A 21,080-nucleotide genomic window follows, 5' to 3' on the forward strand; every position below is an offset into this window, starting at 1 on the left:
TAGCTGAGCGCTTTTTGAGTCTGTCAAAACCTGGTTCACAAAGACACAATGATAGCAGCTGTTGCTGTCCCAGCTCATCTGTGAGCGGCTCGTAGAGTTCACTAATTAACTTGTTTAAACCTTACCAAAAAAAGTGTAAGGTGTTGAGCGGAGGGTTAATGTGCTGGACCATTTCTTGGCCGGACCAAGCCCCCAGAAACGGAGCTGGGCTGTAAAGCGCTTCTTCTGCGTTTATAACGAGATGCACACTGGCCCAAAAAGCATTTCTCCCATTGGAAATTGGAAAGGGAGCAGCTGCGAAACGGTGAGCACATTTTTCTGTGCATCACGCACCCCCTGAGACGAATCACCAGAATTTGATCCGTTCGGTTCGGTAACATTGGGAGAGTCTATATGATTCAATTATTTTATCCCATTCGTATGTGAGGAGCAGCAGGAAGTCAGCTGGCGAACAGAATGCTCAAACTGACCCGACTCCAATGAATCATCATTGTCACTGACCGAATCAGTAGCTTTTAGCTCCGCTCACCGCTGACTGATAATGCTCACCGACATTAGCGCTGCTGTGAAATACAGTACAGTATTTGTTGCTGCCTTGCTAAAAGCTTACTGAAAGACCACGAAAGCCACGTAAATGATCGTAATTTGATAGCAAATAGCTGAGTTAGCCCGCTGGGCTATTAATCTTATACACAGTGCTGGTACAGGCTAGTTTTGTGCTAAACTCAACGTAACGGCTTGAACCACCAACTGACTCATCCTACAGCTGAATCCGCGCCGAGCGTCATGATTTCATGAATGCTCACTGATGTACAAACTAAAACTCATTTGAATGGTGATGCGACTGCTTGTTTTAGAAAGTGACCAAACGGCACAGTCAGCGACTAAGAATCTTCAAAGTGAACTGAACAGGACGACTCAAATCAGCAACGTGATTCGTAATTTCCAGCTCTAGTTTTCACACTTCGGTCTTTGCATGCATCAAAGAAATGATGTTTAGCATGTTAATTAGTGAGCCTCTTGGCCATCATTTGAACCCCATTTCCGAGGAGGCAGGTGGGAAAAACTCCAAGGTTGGAGATATCAAGAACTACTGACACGACAAACCGGAGCTAGACTGTTTGTTTATATCTGGTTTCACTTGGTAACAAACTGCTACAAACACATAACATAATAAAAGAAGCTTATTTAGGCTTATTTATCTGGTGTAACTAAGATAGCACTAGGGGTAACTACCTTGGAATAATGCGTGAACACAAGTCAGAACAAGGGGTATTCTTCCTGTTCCTGTCCCTCGCAGCCTACATTGCACGAAGGATTTTTTTTAACCTTTGGACAGAGCCAGGAAAGCTGTTTCCAGTCTTTATGCTAAGATGAGCTAACTGTCTCCCGACCCAGTGCACAGACGTGGTATCGATCTTCTCATCCATCTCTTGGCAGGGAGGCAAATGAGCACATTTTCCAAACTATTCCTTTCAATCTGAAACCACGACAGTCTCGGCCCGCTGCTGAAACACAAAAATATGACAGCTAACCGACGACTGATTCAATAACCATGCTGCTTGAAAAGAACAAGAAATAGTGACTGCACTGTGATTCCAATGAACAAGTTGCTTCATGGAATATGCTCCTTCAAAATGAATCCTTCGATTGTGAAGTGAAAGCTCCTCAACAGGATGTTTGGTAAAGGCCCGTCTGGTAACAGTGTTTCATGTGGCCCAGGCACCGTCTGACAATATCTTCATACTACTTTGGACTGACACCGGGTGAACTTTCATTTGAGTATTAGGAACTAAGGCACCCGTCTGGGGAAAGAAAAAAAACGATCTAAAAACTCTCCTATAACCACGTGGTATTTTCTGGTCCGGGATTAACATTATATATAATATACAAATCCTTACAGTATATAACGGTTTAACGTATGTTACAGTATGTAATATTTTCATTCCAGCACAGAGACATTGAAATTCAATCACATTACATTCCCTTCCATGACAGTAGGCTACTATCTGACAAAAACATGATCAGAGGACAATATCTCAGCTCTGTTTGGAATTGTACAATAAATATACAGTACACTGATGGGGTTTCTCTGTCGATTTGAGCGGTAAATTGTAAATAATAGTATTTACATGAAAAAGTGCACCGAAGCCAGAAGTCTGCCTGCCAATAGCACCATCACCGTCGTCCCAAAGACAGGAGTCCGGCACTTTCAACCACCACCCCCCCACCCCCCACCCCTCTTCTGGTGAGGAGTCCTCCCCTCCGTCTGTCCATCTCCGGGGTACATCCTTTGTGAGCGATGTGTCCAGCACTTTGGATTCATAAAAACAACAAACACGGAGGAAGACTAACAATGATTTCAATAATTATTATTATAATAAAAATAACATCACCAACAAATATTCTTCCAAGTTCCACTTCACAGAAGTGAAAATTAAAAAAAAAAAAAAAAAAAAGTTTGTGTCAGCGTTATGAGCTGAGCAGTGGTTTGGATTCCACCATGATGGAGGGCAGGAGGATCAGGTGTGATAAACGGGAATCCTTTCTTCTCTCCACCTCTCTTGCCAGCATCTCTCTTCATCTGTCTTCCACTGGTCCACAGTTTTATTTTCCAGTCTTCCCTCTTTTCTTCTTTTCTCCCTTTCCGTGCCGTATCAGCCTCCCTCCATCTTTTTCTTGCCTTTTTCTCTCTCTCTCTCTGTCTCTCGCGCTCTCGCTCTCTCTCTCTCTCGCTACGTCTCGCTCTTGTGGTCCAAGCGTCAGTGCCCCTGGCAGGTCTTGCAGCACATCTGTCTGAAGTACGCTCGGCTGCAGAACTTGAATTTCAGTACCAGCGGGCAGTAGGCCACTTTGTTTACATCCTTGCATTCTGGAGAGAGAGAGAGAGAGGGGAGAAAAAGAAGAGATATGGGTTGATTTTAATACGTTTTAAATGAAGTTCCTGAATAACGTTTCAATGTTTTCTGTTTTTTCACGAGAAAGAGGTGAAACGCCTCTGGCCCCAGTTTGTGCCTCTCATGTTACTGCATTTCTTATCATGCACCCTGAGCTTTTTGAAATGTACATGATAAACTTCGTCTGGAAACGCTGCCTTCATACCAGGGATTCAAGCATCACATTCAGGAGGAATGTGATCGTTTTAAATAGCCGAGTTTTATCTCTCCTGTCTCCCAGGTGTTAGTTTGTTGTGTTGTATGTGATCATTATCAAATTAATGATGTGTGTTCTTATTTAACTAATTCACACTTATCCTACGTTGCCGCGGCCCAGGAGATCGTTTAACAACGCTTCTTAATGTTCTGGAGGGATTTCTATAACCCCCAAAGACTCTTCTAACCATCTGGATGAAAAAAATATTCTTTTAACCCGTTTCCCAACTTGTCTCTTTTTTTTTTTTTTTTTCTTTTTGGCCGACTGAAAATCCAAAAAAAAAAAGGCTGAACATCCTCCTGCAGCACAGTCCACTGTCAAAACAACACTTTTAGTTTATAGGTTTGTAATGACTCCTGACAGCCTGCAATCTGATACAAAAACATTTTATAAGTATCATCACTGCCGACAGCAGGCAAGAGATTTTTCTTTCTTTGTGTGTGTAAAGCGAATTCAATGTTTTTAAATCTTTTCTAGACCAGAATATACTATACTGATGTTTCTTTCTAATATTTTATTTTTAATTTAAAGTTGCAGGTTAATATTTTGCTTGTGTTTTTCATTTGCACCACCGTGATTAGGACATAGCCGTCAGACCCTGGGAAGAGGGTTATAAATATTTTTATTGAACGACAAATGGAATATTTTTTCCCCAGGTATTTATTTTTGGGACAATCAGACTGATCGGCGTTGTGACTCGTGTGTGTAATGCTAATACGTGAGAGGCACAAACCGAGACTAACCTGCTACGTCGGGGCTGGTGCATCTCCCTCAACAGAATTAAACTCTGCAACTATACTTGGACGCAGAGGCTAAGACTGAGGCAGATCCTGACCTCGTTCACTAACTGGGCCGTCTGCCACCCCCACGATGCACACTCATACACAAACACAAACTTGCTTGCTGGATGCCGGACAGGCAGCGCTCTAAATGCCTTATCACGATCAGAGTGTCTTCCCTTATTAGGATTTGGCCCCTGCCTCCGCAGAGCCAAATGAAACGAGACATTGCCTCACTGCTGTCCGTAAAGGAACAATTAGCCTACAGCTAATCCCATTAGCCAGCCTGTAAACGCTGCTCACGTTTTCCATTCAGCCTAATCGAAAGGCCCTTCTCCATGCATCCGAATAGCCATCCATCATGCGTAAGTGTATATGGAGGGTTGAGCTGTTTCGCTTTGACCGGGAGCCAACCTCACTGGAAAGATTAATGTAGCTGGCAAAGTGTAGAGGAGTGTGTCATCCAAGTGTGTTTAGGTCATTGTACAACAGCAAAGATGAAGATAAAGAAAGTTTATGAGCTTTTCGGTCGCAGCTTTGTGTGAAAACAATGCACACACAGTACACACATGAACCATCGGCACTTGCATTTGAAGGAGCTGCTGGTTAGAACAGACACCTGCGTCCGTCTGGTGACAACACACACGAGCAGGCAACTCGTCACGCAGACGGGTCGGGCCAGCGGCGATCAAACAGCAGGTTTCGTCATCTTACCGTCGCCATTAGAGATGGGGGTGGCATCGCACTTGCTCTCACACTGCTGCATGGTGGTGGGTCGGAGGGACTCTGCGCAATCATTAGACGGCTGCCCGGTGTACGACAGACACTGCACCGTCCTCATCTGCTGGCCCAGGCCGCACTGCGCCGAACACTGGAACAGAGAACATCAGGGTAAAGGTAAACGAGGACCATCTTTCCTCTGTGAGCCTGAGTACCGGGCAGAGTCTCTGCTCCCTCACGCACCCGGACACACATTCAGTCATTCTGAGCAATCCCTGCGCAAACACTGCGCGACTTGATCCAATCAACCGACCATGAGGGCATGGAGGCAGAGACTGCACAGTTCCAGCCAGAGTCACCTTCGTGTTTGTCCACTTCAACTGGCTGCATGTCAGTGACTGCGTTTCCCAACCCGGAGTAGCCAGGTCAGCTGTTGCTCATAAGATTGTTCTCTGCACAAAAAAGACTAGTTTCTACGCATGTGCGAGAAGAGAAACGGAGTGACACCTATTGTTTCTCCTCTCGAATTCTTCGCAGACTAAGAGCTGAGCTACAACCAGTGTGCGTGTCTGAAGGAGTTGGGGGTAAATCGTTTCAGATGAAGTAATAATAAGGCCAAATCTATTAAGTACTGCTGGCTGGAAGGCCATTACTAGAAAGTGGCTGAAACCAGGAACAGGATGGAAAGAATAACTTTCTCTACAAGACTGCAACTGAACAAGATTTGAAAATATGAATATTCAAATATGAATGTGAATTACTCATTAAGGTACAGCCAAACAGTCTAGTTCTATTTACCAAGGTTTGGTTTTCTACCTGTATTTTCATTTTGTTCTTATTTTTTATTCATACTTATCTGCTTTTGTATTATTTATTATGACTACTTTTTTTTTATATTATTATTATCCTTTGTTGCAACTATCTAAAAAAATTTTAAAAATACTTAAAAAAATATTTAAAAAAATACTTTATTTGTTCATTTCTCTTGGTATAGCCCCCCCGCCCCCAAGAAAAAGCTGAAACAACCGCTGCATTTGGGGGATAATAATGCTGTAAGTTTTGGAACCACAGTTCCCATAATTTGGGGGCTTTGGGAATGTAAACAGGAAGTATAATGTTGCCCTGGAATCAGTGAGTTACGCTGTGGGCTACAACTTGAGCCCCCCTTTTTTTTCGCCTATATTTGGCAAACTGGCAACATTAAAAGCGTGCCGAATTAGCTATTAGCAGTTCCTGTTTGCAGTGTACCCACACTGCAGCTGTAAGGCGCTGAAGGTTCTTTAAAGTACTTCGATCGCCCACATGGGCTGCCTGTCACAGCCACGGCTGTGCAGGTGTGAAGACCAAACCGGAAGACAAACAAAGTAACACGCGCTACAACTCCAGAGGCAAAGCAGAGGAAAGCGTCGAGCAGAATATGCTGGACACGGGTGCGAGGAGGACCCTCTGCCGACTGAGAGCTTTGGATCAGGAACGGAGGAGGTGTTAGCCAGATACGGTCCGCCGCCCGTCCGTGCGTCTGACAGAGCCACATGAACGTTACATCTAGTCACTCACTAATAGTGAGAAGATCATTCGTTCATTCTTGCACGATGACTCGTACACATCTTAGTCACAGTGAGTCCTGTGCTCTACTTATCACACTGGAAGCGATAAGTTGGTTAAACAGAATAAACAGGACCAATGCAAAATGTAAATTAAGTCCACACTTTGTTTATTTTTAAACCTGTTTTCAGTTTTCATGTACTCAGCAGGCTGAGGTTTGACTGGCCTAATATGAGTCCATTTGTCTGGCTGACATTGACCAGACTGCAGTTGTTGGACTCATCTTGACACTCGAAAGTGCTATGATATGTGAAAAGGTACAAAAGGTCACCGGGGCCAAACAGTGACCTCAGCTTGGTGGGTTTTGCTTTGTGTGAACTGTTTTTGTGCTTGTTTCTGTTGCTGCTCTTCGACTCCGGTATCAACTCCTGCACAGTGTCAGAGAAGCCAAATCAGTGCATATCTTTAAAAAGCATCTTAAAACCCATTTGTTTCCCTTGGCTCTCTCTTGTTTTGATACCTTTTATTTTGTGTCGTACACTTAATTGTGCTTGTTTTTTTACCGTCTTCCCTATATCTTTTATTTCCCTCTTTCCCTGCTGCTGTTCTGAAAAGGTAGTTATTTTGATCATTATTACAAAAAGCAAAGTTTACGTGTGTCTCTCTTCCTGTGTCTGCGTCTTAGCCGCAAAATTAATTTGCACATCACACCTTTGGAGTATTAAATGTATGTTGATGAGCCTAAATAAAGATGCCGCCTTCAGCATATTGTCCATATTAGCTTGATTTTCTCAGACAAGAAGCAGAGACTCGACAAAATGTTTGTTCGCATGTGAAAAACTTGTTGCGTTGAACCCAAAATGTGCAACTGCATTCCTTTGTCAGACTTCTATCAATGTGCCAGTTGTAGTAAAAACTTAGATTGGTTCTATCGATGGCCGTTAAATTCTTTTGCAAAGAAAGACCACAAAAACAATTGCAGAAGGTGCCAGTGCACCTTCGGCAAAACACAAGCCTCAAATAAAGTGGATATCTTCGTAATTAATCTACTTTGGAAGCACTGAGAAATAACACCTGTCAGCCATCACTATGTGTGTGCCCATGTACGAGTGTTGGATATGAACCCAGCCATCAACAAACGGCTGCCGCCCGCTGACGAGAGAACTACCAGGCTTTCTGTCACCTTCACTGATCCTCTCTGGCTGCCTCAGATCAGTGAGCCCGCATGTCATCCCTTCCCAATTAGAGAGTCTTTATTAGGGCCCGCTGCCAGCCATGACAGATGGTGTACGTCAATGGTGTGACTTAAGTGGGATTTGAACCGGTGACCTTTTGGCCTGGGAGACCAGACGCTATGTAGCTGGCAACAATCTCCCCTTTCTGACGCTCCGAGGGCTGGCCGGCGAGGGACCGGAGCAGCGAGGGCGAAGCTTATAATTACAGCCAAAAAAAAAAAAGAAAAAGAAAAAAGAAAAAGAAAAGAGGTGGATAGAGAGGGAGAGGGCTGCACACACACATCTCTGCAGCGCATGAGAAAGTGCTGCGTAAGAGCAGACTCCAGCTGTTGCTCTATGAGGTATTAACCTCGGCTCGGCGTGGCGAGGAGCCCGCTCTTTGATGGACCACGCTGAGCTTATCATTCAGGTCTGCTTTGTTCATGACTCTTGTTGGCACTGATTGAATTGTAAAAGTGTGTTGCTGGTGTTTGTGTACGCACATGTGGCCGTTGTGAGGAGAAGCCGATCGACAACTGCGACCTAGGCTGCCTGACTCTTGACCTCTGCCCTCGGACCTGAACAGCACGGCGCTGATAGCACCATATCACCTCCACTAGAGCAGGAGCGATCCGCTCCACCATCTTCTAAACATCAGAGCGCACTGTTTAAAATTCCGCTTTTACACTAAATTATTAACAAATACTTTTTGTAGATACAACTTTCTCTGACGCACGTTTTTTTGGCGTCCTCTCACTAACATGAGTCAGCTGTGTTGTAAAGTGTTCAACAGCTTTTGCTGAGCACACTAAGTCATGTCAGGGTGAACCCAAGAATGCTACTCCTCGGTCTTCCTATAAATCGTGTTCCTGGAAGTGATAGAGAGGCCTGGTCTGAGGCAGAGATAAACTTCAAACAGCCAGGAGGATATTACTGCCACCGATCACACACTCCAGGCCTGCCGGAGCACTTGGACTCGCACACACAAACACAGCCTCTACGCACACGCGCACGTCACAGGCCTGCTTATAACCCCCCGTATGTCATCCAGGTGTAAATTATAATAACCATTCACCAGCACATGGATTCTATCTGTGCATCTCTTGTCTTTAAAACATTCAACCTGTCCTTTTAAAGGATTAACCGGCGTACTGTTGTTTGGGAAGATCGCTGAAATCATTCTCAAGTTAAAAAAAAAAAAAAAAAGAGCCTTCTCCTTCTTAGATCCGGCTGCGATGTGAAGGAGGTGCTGTCCTACCTGTCCCCATTCACCAGGGATCCAGCGGGGAGGAGGACAGCGCCCTAAACTGCAGCGGATTCGGACCGGAGGTTTGTTGTGGCTCGGGCAGTGGGCGGGCGGGAAGGTCTTTGTCAGGTCGCTGCTCTTGCACAGGGCGATGCGGTGCTTGTAGCCGGGGCCACATTTAGGTGTGCACTAAAGAGGGAGGAGGAGGTGTGAGAGGGAAGATCTGGACAGCACAATGAGCCAAAGAGAATAGTGTCACAGTATCGCCTGACCTCGGACCAGTCCAGAGTGACCCACTTCGGCGGGCAGGACTGGTTGTTGCAGGACTCTTGTTCGATAGGTCGGTGAGTCAGACAGTGGGTGTCCTCCAGCGTCTCCTCCTCAGCCGGGCCAATCTTCCTGATGCACAGGACTGTCCTCGTCCTTGTCCCGCCATCACACGTCTTCCCACACTCCGACCAGTCACCGATAAACCACCTGGAGGAGAGACACGCGAGTTAAAACAGCTCAGTCTTCGAACTCTCCTGTGATTTCTGTCGGTGTTGTTATTCCGGCGTGTTACTGTATACACCCCGTGGATACTTCATTGCAGGCGATCAATAATGTCAGAGTGTAAAATCACATTAGGTTTCTGTGCATTTAAATTACTTAATCAAGGCTTGATTAACAACGGAAATATGCCCAAAGCACTGAGTATCAAAAACTGCCAAGCATAGAAAATTGGCGTTGAATGTCAGCTCAAATTCTAAATCTTCTTTACTTCTTTTATCAGACAGTTCCTCATTTCAATCCACATTTTGCCAATTTTAGAGTAATTTATTTGGGGAAAGTTCTTGCACGGCTGCTTGTGTCTCTGTTTGTTAAATGAAAAAACAAAACAGTTTTAATAAAACATGTTTATACCTCTCAAACCTTACTCAGGAAAAGCCCCAGGTTCACTTTATGTCAACTGGTGAAGTGGTTATTTGATTAATTGCAAATTTGTTGGGGAATATTTACCACTGCAGTACAACGTGAAATGGAGAGGGCGTTGATAAAGTATTTGAGAGGTCTCCTAGCGGGTTCATTTGACCATGGAGAGCAACAGTTCAACTTTTTGGGAAATGCACTTATTTGCTTTCTCGAGGAGAGTCCTGTGAGAAGATTGATACCACTTTCATGTCTGTATTTCAAGTACGGAGCCGCAGTCCCGATCTACCGCCGTACTTAACGAAGAGTGTTTCCCAAAGTGTCGACGGATTACTTTATTAGCACTGAAACTATGTGCACCACAAGCGAAACCTCACTTACTGCTGCTGGACGTAATATTATGGTACCGTTTAGGACTGCAACTACCGATTATTCCCATCATCAATTAATTGGCTTTATCGTTTAGTCAATGAAATGACAAACGGTAGCAAAATAACAACAAGCCTGCCACAACTTTACAGAGTCCAACATGACGTCTTTAACTGTCTTGTTTTGTTCAACCATCGACCAAAGGTATTCAGTTTACAGTGATGTGAAACAAAACAAAAAACAAAAAAAAACATACAATCCTCACATTTTAGCGGCAGACGCTGGAGAAATATTTGGTATTCTTTCATTATTTTGGCTTGAAAAATGACTCTGATGAGTAATCACTTATGAAAATAGTTGCAAATTTTTCTGTTGACCGACTGATCAATTAATCAACTAATCATTTCACTTCTATTAACACAGAGTCTTTCGTTATCTGTGTGGAAACGATGTTGGAGACAGGACCAACACCTGGGCAAAGAGTCTTGATTTCAACACCTTAACATTCATTACGATACGAACCAACTCTTCGCACAAACAGACAGGTAACCACCATGTCGCTGCGTACGCTCGGGTGTCCAGTGTCCGGCCGTGCCATACCATGCCAGGCCAGGCCGTTGAGCTTTTGACTTTCAGAAAATTAGACCCAGTGTTGTTCAACCCCCCTGTCTACACACTTCAGACTAATGTCATAAAACCACCCAGACAACAGCCCTCCAAACACATCCAGCCTGTGAGATATTACATCATCTGGAAGAATGTATACAGAATTAACAACATGTTCAAACATCTGTGTTAGCTTTCATTACTCGAGCCCATAAAACTCTGGCTATATTAAAACAATCGTGTTTACATGGTCTCCTTTAGTCGGCCTCTCCTGAGGCTGCAGGAGGGGTTCCTGCCTTCCTAACAGACACAAATGCCATGTGTGCACTCTAACTCCGTACACACATGCACTGCCCCAGCCTTCAAGTATTAATCAAAACAAATGAGATACCACAAGTCTGCGTCCACTGAATACAGATGTGAGAATAAATAACCCAAGACTGTAGTCCGATTGTATGAAAACAAATTACCACTTACACAGTAGATTTACGATACTATCAGTTTTTTTGGCTGAAACCCAGCTGAGAGACACCAGCAGTTATTCTCATACACAAATAATTGTCAGATAGCCTGAAACTAATTAACCTGATGCATTTAATCCCTCTTTTTCCAGACATGATTGAAGTGAGTCTGGCCGCGCTTCCAGCTACAGCGTGGGGTTTACGGACATTTGGCCACCAAATACGAGTTCATATTCCACCTGTATACGTGTATATTACCCCTCGAGGATTGGTAAAGAGGCCAAAACAATCAAACACAGGTGGTCATATTCAGGGCTCTTATTCTTGGCATGAGCAGAACATTGAAAATAGTTAACATATGCAGTTATAAATCACTGCCCTTTTATTTTATTATTTTCTCCCAAACACATTTTAGAACCAGGGCTCATTGAAGACGAATTGATATCATGAGTCAGTTGCATTTTTATGGAGGGTTTTTCTTTTGAAAGCATTAACTTAAAGCTGCTATACTCAATATCTTTATAGGAGTCATTGATCAAATGTCTGTGTTTAAAGTGAAAGGTGTCGCTGGCAGTGGCAAACCTACAGAGAATTATCACCTGAGGCAGTTTTCCTCGGTTCTCAGGAGCGTTTTAGCATCTCTTAGCTCACTGTTACGGTTTTACGACCTGCAACTTTATTGTTTGGGTTTAGTCTCGTCGCTGTCATCAGCCAGAATAAAAAAATGTTTTCATATACAAAAGTACTAAACTAAGCTGGAAAAAATTGGGGGGGAAAAAATGGGGGGAAAAAAATGAAAGAAAAATTTAAGAAAAATCGAGAAATTAATCAAAATAAAAACAACTGATGGCAAGCAATGACAACAATGATAATTTATTAAACATTTAAGTCTTTTATCGTGCAAAAACACCAAAGATTTTTTACCTCCTGCTTCACAGATGTGAGGAGTTGCTGCTTTTCTGTGTTTAGTATCATCATAAATTTAACAAATTTAGATTTTAGGCTGTTGGTCGGGCAAAACAAGCAATGTGAAGACAACCCCTTGGCTCTGGGAACTTGGGATTGGAATTTTTCACTAATTTCCGTCGTCTTACGGACAACCGAGACGACTGATCAATCAGCTGACAAAGCGATCAATTGATACCGACCATAATCGAGGTTCAGTGATACGTACTCGGGGGGACACGGCTCAGTGTTGCAGTCCCTCTGGTTCTCTGGAGGTTTGCTGTCTGGGTCACAGTAGCTGTTCTGCACCACCGAGTTGTCGTCCAGCCTCTTACACACCACCTCCTGCTTCTGGGAACCTGCGGGGGGAAACAACCGATCATTAAGGCAGCGCCGAGCTCAGCTGATCTCGCACATCAAACCCCTTCAGAAACATGGAAGCCGGCCGTCGTGTCGAGCGCTGTGTTTGAGCGGAGATGGTATCGCTTTCAGTCTGTAGTAAATCCAGACATGTAAATTCCTGATTCTTTGCAGGATATCTTGGCAAATCACTTTCACAGAACAGAGAGCTCTTTACTTTGGCTTCTAACGGAGAGAGTGAGGGCTACCGTATCGGTGTCACACCTCCCACTGTGTGTGTGCGCGTGCATGTGCTTTGTGTGTGTGTGTGTGTGCGTGTGCGCATGCATGTGTGTATGCCATACCAACTCAGAAAGGGTCCGTTTGGACCCTCGTGGGACATCTCCCACAGCAGACTTGTCTGGCAGCTGTAATGAGATATTGATGTGTGTGTGTGTGTGTGTGTGTGTGTGTGCGTGCGTGCGTGCGTGCGTGTGTGTGTGTGTGTGTGTGAAGTATAGAAAATCTACCCATCTGTGCTTGAAGTGAAATACAGTTTGGAGGAATAGTGCGAAGCATGGGGTAAAAGAGTTTCAGTCGTAAGGCTGTCAAAAGGTGGGGTTTTTTTTACAAATTTTATTACTGTCGTGATATATTAAACAACAATTCATGATTAGCTGAGCTAGCTGTATCAAATGGGTAAATGATCAAATAACATTTTACTGATTTAAAGCTCCGTGCGGTCGGGAGACACACAGTAGACACAGATTAGATCATTTGGATAAACAATGCAAAGGCATGTTTATGACACTGGAAGGCAATGTGTGCTTCCCCATCTAAGGAATAGTTTCAAACTTCTGCTCTGGACTTGGAAATCCTTCCTCAGAAAAACCCACATGCTTATTCAGTCATGCTTTTACAAAATATTACAAACCCATCCAGGCCACGCTTGACAACTGGGAAGAAACACTATTTATTGTTACATGAAACCCATTGCTTTTGGGCTAAAAGGTTTGGTTTAGTCATTCTTGAGGCCATGGTCAACATTTCACTGCGGTTTCAGATTTTGAATGTTTGACTTTGTAGGGCAAGCGCTCTGGAAGAGCGGCCGTATCTGTGTGCAGCGCTGGTAAACCAGAAGCTATGCAGAGCAGCTCATTCACAGAAATTACACCATATTCATTACTCTGGCTAAAATATGGAAAATATACATATTGAATTTATTAGAGGGCTGAATCTCCGTGCTATAAAGTAATGATTTTGGAAACCCATCTCAAATTATGATACTGGGTTTCCACACACTGCTCTTCAGCATTTGTGGAATTATTGGTTGGGGAAGATTTACAGAATGACACACACACACACGAGATATGAAGTATTAAATGTCTGAGAAGGTTAGAAATATTCAAAAAGAATTTAAACACCCACAGCGTGTTATGGTATTCAACACCAAAATGCTTGAAGTGCTCTTTTTCAAAAGACAACTGGCCACCGGAGCTCAGCAGAAGGTCGACACTGAGAAGACAGTATTCTTCTCTCATAGAAAAATAAACTTTGATCACGAAAACTTATACAACAGTTTTAGAAAATCAGTGTTTATGAAGAAAAAGGGGGGGGGGGGATACATACTGTATGTCATGTGACTGGCGGCTAAACCAAGCTCTGCTTAAAATAATCTGTATAATGTTAGAATTCATATTAAAAAAAAAAAATTAAAAAAAAAACATGACAAAATTGGAGTGTTTGTGTATCTGGCACCTGACAGACACCTGGCAGCAGTAAAGATATTAGCTGTGATATAACCAAGAGGAATTTAATGCACTGAAGACCTTTTGCAAAGTGAGCTGCGATTGTAGAGGTTTCATTTTCGACCAAGTGGGTTTTCCATGCACCTGTTTTTATGCACATTTTCAATTTACACAGACAACAACTTGATTTTAAATAAAATGAAGTCAATATGTGGCAAAAACGTTTTGAGTGTGTAGTGTATTGGTAAAAGCAAAATGCGACAAAGTGAAACAGAAACAGACTTAGCAAATAAATCGTGGCTTGCGGTGCTGACTTACCTCCGGCGCAGGTAGCCGAGCATTCAGACCAGGGCAGGTGGTGCCAGGAGAAGCCCACCTCGTTGTCGCCACTTCCTGTGCGCTGGATCGGCACGTTGAACTTGTAGCGTATTCCCATGTTCTGTTCCTGAAGGAGGACCTGAAATACAGAGCACAGCAAATTAAAGGTGAGGACAGAGAAAGAAAAAAAAGTGCGGTTGGGCAGGGAACGATGGTACTTTTAGTAAAATGTCTATATTCAGTATGACCACGAAGTCAAGTATATTCATGCATTCATACTGAGCATATTCTTATGCTTAAAGCTGGAATAGTTGTGTTTGTTTGGGGGTTTTTTGCAACTAGGACAGCGCAAAAGCTGTAAAAACGACACCTACTTATTATTAGCTAGTCAGTGGTATGACTGGAGCGTATATTTGGAGTTGTAATCGTGTCCACCTGACAAATGTAAGTCAAATATTCACCCTCCTTTAGCTCTGTTTGGGTCTCCACCAAGTCCTCAGAGAAATATCTGGCTCTGCTCAGCTTCTATGCTCACCAGCATAGAAGTCAAGTGCTAACTTCGTCTGGCTGCCACGTGATGCTGGACAGGTAGCGTACATCGAGTTATTAGAGCTTAGAGCTGTTGAGAGCGCTGACACTGAACCAAAAAACTAAAGTGCCGTGCCATAAAACCAAAACGGTGAGCTGAAAGATGCTAAAAGTCTCTGTGGAGCTGAGGGGAACTACAGAATCAGGTGATAATTTCTCTGTGGGTGACCCCTTTCACATTGCACATAGTAATGTGATCCACTAATATTAAAGTACCTATCATAGCAATTTTAAATGCAGTTTGAACAATCCAGATCAGTGAGGCCATGGTGGGTTTATATTAGTCTGCTGGATGCAGAAACTCAGGAAGCTAGGCACAGCTTTGCAAGCCGCAAAGAAATGGCTAGTGGTCGAGTGGCCAGTTGCTTGTCTATTCCAATGGTGCTGTGTGGTCTGTTATTTTCAGCCTTCATGTCAAGGCAGAAACCACCGAGTATTACGGCATGAAAATGCTCAGTTGCCTCACATCCATACACAACCGTGTCCTGAAACACATTAAAAGATAAATGCATCTATGGTACTTAACATGCAGGCTCAAACGCCCAAAGAATAACATAGATGCTCACTAAATCAAGTGATATTGTGTTTGCACTCAGCCACAACAGTTTTTTTCTTTCAATATCTACATGAAAACAGCTTTCAACCCCAAACCACTGGCTGAGGGTCATCTAAGGTTAGCACCCAGATGTTGAGTTTAAGTCGACGGACAGAGACCAACAGCATACAGCATACAGTGTACAGGACCACCAAAAAGATATCAATATAGAGTTGCAAAGTGAGAGGCGTTGCTTCAGCTGTCCCAGTTTCTGGAAGTTAAATTCCCATTCACTTTCTGCATAGACAGTGTTACTGTAGGTGGCTGGCAGTTGGAGCATGGACATGAAACTCTACCAGTTGAAACATCGGTGCGAAAGATGAGCACTAAGTTGCACAAATATCTCTTTGATGAGAGTCCAAAGTCAAAAGAGCGAGCCTGTGTGGATAAAAAACTTAAAGGTACAGTGTAAAGTTTTTGCCTGCTAGTAGCACAATGTTTGTATCCGCTGATCCCCACTTTGTTTGTATCTCACGCAGTGTCGCGAAGCAAATTCATGCCCCTGGTTTCACGCTTTTCAACTGACAGTTGGTGGAGCTTACACGGGGAAGAAACAGTGCAGGTCTTAAAATATTCCAAAAAAACTCAGCTTAATGCTTTCGACACGTCTGTTAGGCCACATGTAAACACTGAAAACACTGAGGAGATCATTAAAGAAAACTATCAAACGGGAATCTACGGGGGGGTGGGGTGACAAAAGACCAAAAAGAAATGCTGCATTACCATGACAACCAGGTTTTCAGTGGTAGCTCCCAGCGCCTCTAAAGACTCCGGTTCATCAGAGGGTCTCTTGTAGTGGAAGGCCGTCCCTGCGATGTCAAACTTCCTGGGCCAGTCGATGGTCCACGCTCCGTTGATGTAATAATCATCCTCTTCAGATTTCAAAGCTAGGTAATCACAGGAAGCGAGAAATACTTTGAAGAGGGAACAGTAGCAGAGACAACAGGCGGAGACAATCACTCGGCGTGATGTCATTGCCGTCCTTAACCTTCATTATCATCATCATCGTCGTCCTTGGCCTCCCTGATGACACTGACAACTTCCTATCCCTCGACAGACTGAGAAGAAACCCAGTGTAAACGAAGACATTCACGTGCACCAACATGTACGTATGTCTAATTTAGGAAGAGAAAGAAAACACAGTTCAGGTGAAAGCCTGGACGAACCTCATGAATACCACTCTGTCTGGTTGTCAAAACAAAAGTTGGTCTCCAAGCACAACAGATCTGAAAATATCCACTTTCTCTGCATTGTAATGGGGCCAAATTGAGGAGAAATGATCCAACCGCTCGCTACTCTGTCTCTCTGGCTCGTGCTCTCCAGATTCCCCTCTGCTGTATTTATGTGGATTAGATGAACAACAGTTTACTCGTCTTTAACACATCCCAATCCTCTTCTCAATAAATTCATTTTCTGCACATCCGGCACTGACTTTGTGATTTTGTTATTTTGAACGTTGCAGTTTACACAACTCCACTCTACTCTCCAGTTTTGCATTGTCTCAGTTCTCGCTTTAATAAAACATTAAAAAATGCAAACTTTACTGACCTAAATAGCAAAGAATTCAGACAATGCTACAAAAGAAAAATATTATCACTGGGGTCACAGATTTCAAATTCATAACAAAGTTACAAATTGCTTGGAAGGGAAAAATCTAGTCCAACACAAAAGCCAAAATTGCACTCTTTAAATTTTGATATACAGACATCATATCCTCCATAATCCTGGTGGACCAGGCAGCTGTCACCAAGGCCCTATAAATCTGATGCAGCTCCCTGGTTCAAAGTGTAACTTAAGCCCTCCATCAACACCATCAGCTATAAATTCAACACACTGTCACATGTCCAGCTCTTGTTAATGAAAAGACACAGAACTGGCTTAATTGAGTCCGGTTGTTTGATTGTTTTGGTTCTGGGGCTGCCAGTGTTGCAAATAGTTTTTGTTTAGTCTGGAGTGGAACGGATGAGTTTGGTGCCAAGACAACCATCACACACGCAAAGATTCAGTGAGGGCTTTTTTTTGTTTTGTTTTGTTTTGTTTTTTGTTTTTTTTTTTACATACTGTTTTATGGGTTCACACTAGGCAACGGGAGATTAAACGATGGCACCTTATAATTTGCTCTTGACAAAGACACAAGGAAATCCCTGGAAATTTGGTTGACACAGAACAGAACACATAATATGAAACAGCTTGATGTCGCAAATTGCCAACTCATAAAACTGAAGTGAATTACAGAGTCTGCTGAGACTGATGGATAGATAATGAAACAAGATCAAGAGTCAAAAGCCATGCTAGCGACTCTGTTAAGCTGTCCTTAGACACAGTGGTGTTTTGAGCTAAGTTTAGCGTGCTAATGTGCTCAGAATGACAATGCTGACATTCAGATGCTTAGGAGGCGCGTTTACCATGGCGCTGGAGGGAACGCCAGCGAATCGCTCAAGCCGTTTGGATTCATCCTCCGGGAACCGTGAATATCTTTACAAAATTTCATGGCAATCTGTGGACTAAAAAAACTCACTAAAAAACAAAAATATCAACCTGTCGGTGGCTCTAGATGAAAGGTCGGGGGATTGTCAAAGTCAGTGGGCTTCATCCTCTGGGGGCCACGAATGTGTGTACAAAGTTTCATGGGAACCCATCCGACGGATATTTCAGCCCGGACCACAGTGGTCAACAGACCGACATCGACATCCCTAGAGCCCCGCCACTGGCATGGCTAATAAAAATAAAGTGCGCAAAAGTTCATTTTAGTCTAAATCATGAATGTGACCTAATCATTTCAAGGCCATCACTTACCGATATAATTCTTGGACATGGCCACTTCTTTAATCTCGATGTGAACTGATCCTTTTGGGATCTGCACCACCTCCATGTAGCCTGGAAGACAAGGACACTCATCATTGAAGCGGAATTTCTCCCACTCAAACACACACCCCCCCCCCAAATTCTCATTTCCATGTGACGTACATGTTACATCACAGAGCAGCCAGAAAGTTACATATCATGTTAGGTAGGAGTACCTATAGAATAAATTCCAAATCACCGAAAAAGGACAATGCAGGAGGACAAAACGATCCCCTCCTTTTTCTTCACACACACATGCACACAGTATTTTTAGATGGTTTACTAGCCATACCATAGAAGGAGAAATATGTTTTCTCCCTCTCCTCGTCTCTATAGACGACCTCAGGCTACAGCCAACACCAAGCCTCTATCACTACACCCCTGATTTCTTCACTCCAAGTTGTAATTAATGGGAAAAATATTATGTTTTGATCTATATTCTGACATTCCTAATTCTAGCCAAAAAACATGTGCTCTGTCAGTGAGTGACAAAGGTGAAAAAGGCACATTTCCATGAGAGATTATTTTGCTGGCTTTAGGGACGTGTTGGATTTTGGACAAAAGCTGCTGCTTTGCCAAAAAGGACGGTGAGTTATTTTGTTTTCCTCACGGCCATCTCCAGTGACTTTAAGTTTGTCACATGCGGTCATCAAACCAGAACACACTCTCTGCGTCTCCCCTTTCCCCACCGGCTGAATCAAATAAGCCTGAAGGCTGCTGCGAAATACATCAGTGGAGGCCTAATAGAAAGCTGAGATGAAAGAATATTTAAGCCTCTCATCCCACAACAGCATGTCCGGGGTCAGATATGTCTCACCTCCTCTGGGCAAAGACTCGTTGAAGAGTCCCTCCGTGGCCTCGCAGGTGCTGCCATCCCCTCCACACACGCGGCATCGATCTTCCTTAGCATCCGATCCCAGGATGTTGTCGCAGCCCACATGCTTGAGAAGGAGAGTGAGCGTTGTTTTAATTGAAGACTGGAGAAGGGATCTAGGATTTTGGTTATTTAGCATTTATATTTTACTGTGAAATTACGAGTTTATTTTGCAAAACTCCCTTGGTCAGATTTCAGAGAACAGGCTTTCTGGTCTCTAAAGGAATAGTTTTTGGGAAATCTGTTCCTTTGCTTTCTTCACTTTGTATATGAATCAAACAAACAAAGTAAACAGTCACGTGTACTCAGGCTTAGCGGTGCTGGTGGGCAGATTTTGTTACCTTCGGACCAAGCCGGGCTAGCTGTTTACCCCTGTTTCCATTCTTTATGCTAAACTAACTAGCTGCTGCCTGTAGCTTCATAGTTACTGTACGGACGTGAGAGCGGTCATGATAGTTGATCTTCTTGGTCCCCGGTCAACCACAGGCCTCAACGCTCTGCAAGAGAGCAGATCAGCGAATTTCCCAAAATATCAAACTATTACTTGAAAGACCTTGAAAAAAAGAAATGCTGTAACAGGACTAATTGGGACCGTTGGAGCGGATTTTCTTGGGAGGAATTTGTCTTGCTTGTTTATAAAGGAAATCACCAGAATATAATCTCCTCCTTTTTCTTTTTTCTTTTTTTTGATTAATACAGCATCCACACAATCCCGTTCAGCCTCAGTCACCTAAAGCTTGGGCAGCGTCAGTGGAGAGAGTTTTTATCTGTGGATTATCTGTGGATCTGTGGAAACAGCAGAGGCAGGAAGCAAAGGAAAGTACATTGACTCGAGTTCTGAAGTTATTTATTCGTGTTTTAACGTACTCTGAGTGTGGATTACCATTCTTGACGTTAGAAACAGTAGTTGTCCATGATAACTGAGCAAGATACGGCAGCTTCTAAGTGGACATTAAGAAGTTAGGAAGCCAAGATTTTTTTTTCTAGAATTGCTTGATAATTTCCATTTTATGAGCTTTTACACTTTCAGTCCACAATTTCATAAGTAAATATTTGATACTTTCTAAGGATCACTTTGGTGATATTCTATAGTTTTCTTGTTGTTATCAAATCCCATGAAAAGACTAACAATTCCTCTGTTCCATGGAGCTCTGTGGCACCGGGTGACACGTTCCTTCATTACCATGAACACACACACATTGTAGCTTATTTTGACCCAATCCAACAGACACCGTCCTGCTGCTGGAAACACTCGCCAGAGCACCAAATGTGTATTGATCCGCGGGCTGAAAACAGTCCCCAGTAGTGCCCAGCTGTTTTAGGAAAATACTTGAATTTTGGTAAAAACGAAACTATACATTTGTGACCTGTTTTTAGAGCTTGACATCTTCACTAGGAATCAGTGCGCTTGGTGCTGAGAGCCACAAGTCAGAAACTACAGAGAGACGGATGAACACATCGTCGGTTTCATGGGACGTGTTAACAGTAGGAAAAATATGGACAACACCTGCCTTATCCCTAACAAAACTTCACTGATAGTCGCACTTACAGCTGCAATTGCTAGTAACCTAGCAGGATTTTAGGTGTAGGTCATAGGAGATCCCATAAAAAATGATGGACTCCTAGTGTTGAAATTAGCCAATGTAAGAAATATAAAATTGTTGGCTTTGCATAAATCTTAACAGGGCGGCCATATGGAGTCCGTTAAAGCTTTATCTGTGCTCAATTTGTGGCGATTGCTTCATCATTGCTTAATTGGTAATGTCTTGGAGCTTTACAATGTATTCACTAGAGTCTGATTGAGGGCAAGAACTGTGTTTTTGTTAT

At 43.3% G+C, this 21,080-nt stretch overlaps 1 protein-coding gene across 1 annotated transcript in view; it reads right to left on the reverse strand.

Moving 5' to 3' along the window:
* Positions 1-2,703: 2,703 nt before the first annotated feature.
* adamts6 (ADAM metallopeptidase with thrombospondin type 1 motif, 6) overlaps positions 2,704-21,080 on the reverse strand; it is a 71,865-nt gene continuing 53,488 nt past the window's right edge. Inside the window, exons 17-25 of the mRNA XM_040157529.1 lie at positions 19,197-19,320; positions 18,332-18,412; positions 16,259-16,422; positions 14,353-14,491; positions 12,177-12,306; positions 8,930-9,134; positions 8,670-8,846; positions 4,647-4,803; positions 2,704-2,872 (exon numbers count right to left, since the gene is read on the reverse strand). Coding sequence (XP_040013463.1) covers positions 2,763-2,872; positions 4,647-4,803; positions 8,670-8,846; positions 8,930-9,134; positions 12,177-12,306; positions 14,353-14,491; positions 16,259-16,422; positions 18,332-18,412; positions 19,197-19,320 — 1,287 coding nt within the window. The 3' untranslated portion in view covers positions 2,704-2,762. The remainder of the gene's footprint in view (positions 2,873-4,646; positions 4,804-8,669; positions 8,847-8,929; positions 9,135-12,176; positions 12,307-14,352; positions 14,492-16,258; positions 16,423-18,331; positions 18,413-19,196; positions 19,321-21,080) is intronic.

This window comes from Xiphias gladius, chromosome 20, assembly GCF_016859285.1.
Source record: "Xiphias gladius isolate SHS-SW01 ecotype Sanya breed wild chromosome 20, ASM1685928v1, whole genome shotgun sequence".
Lineage (NCBI taxonomy): Eukaryota > Metazoa > Chordata > Actinopteri > Istiophoriformes > Xiphiidae > Xiphias > Xiphias gladius.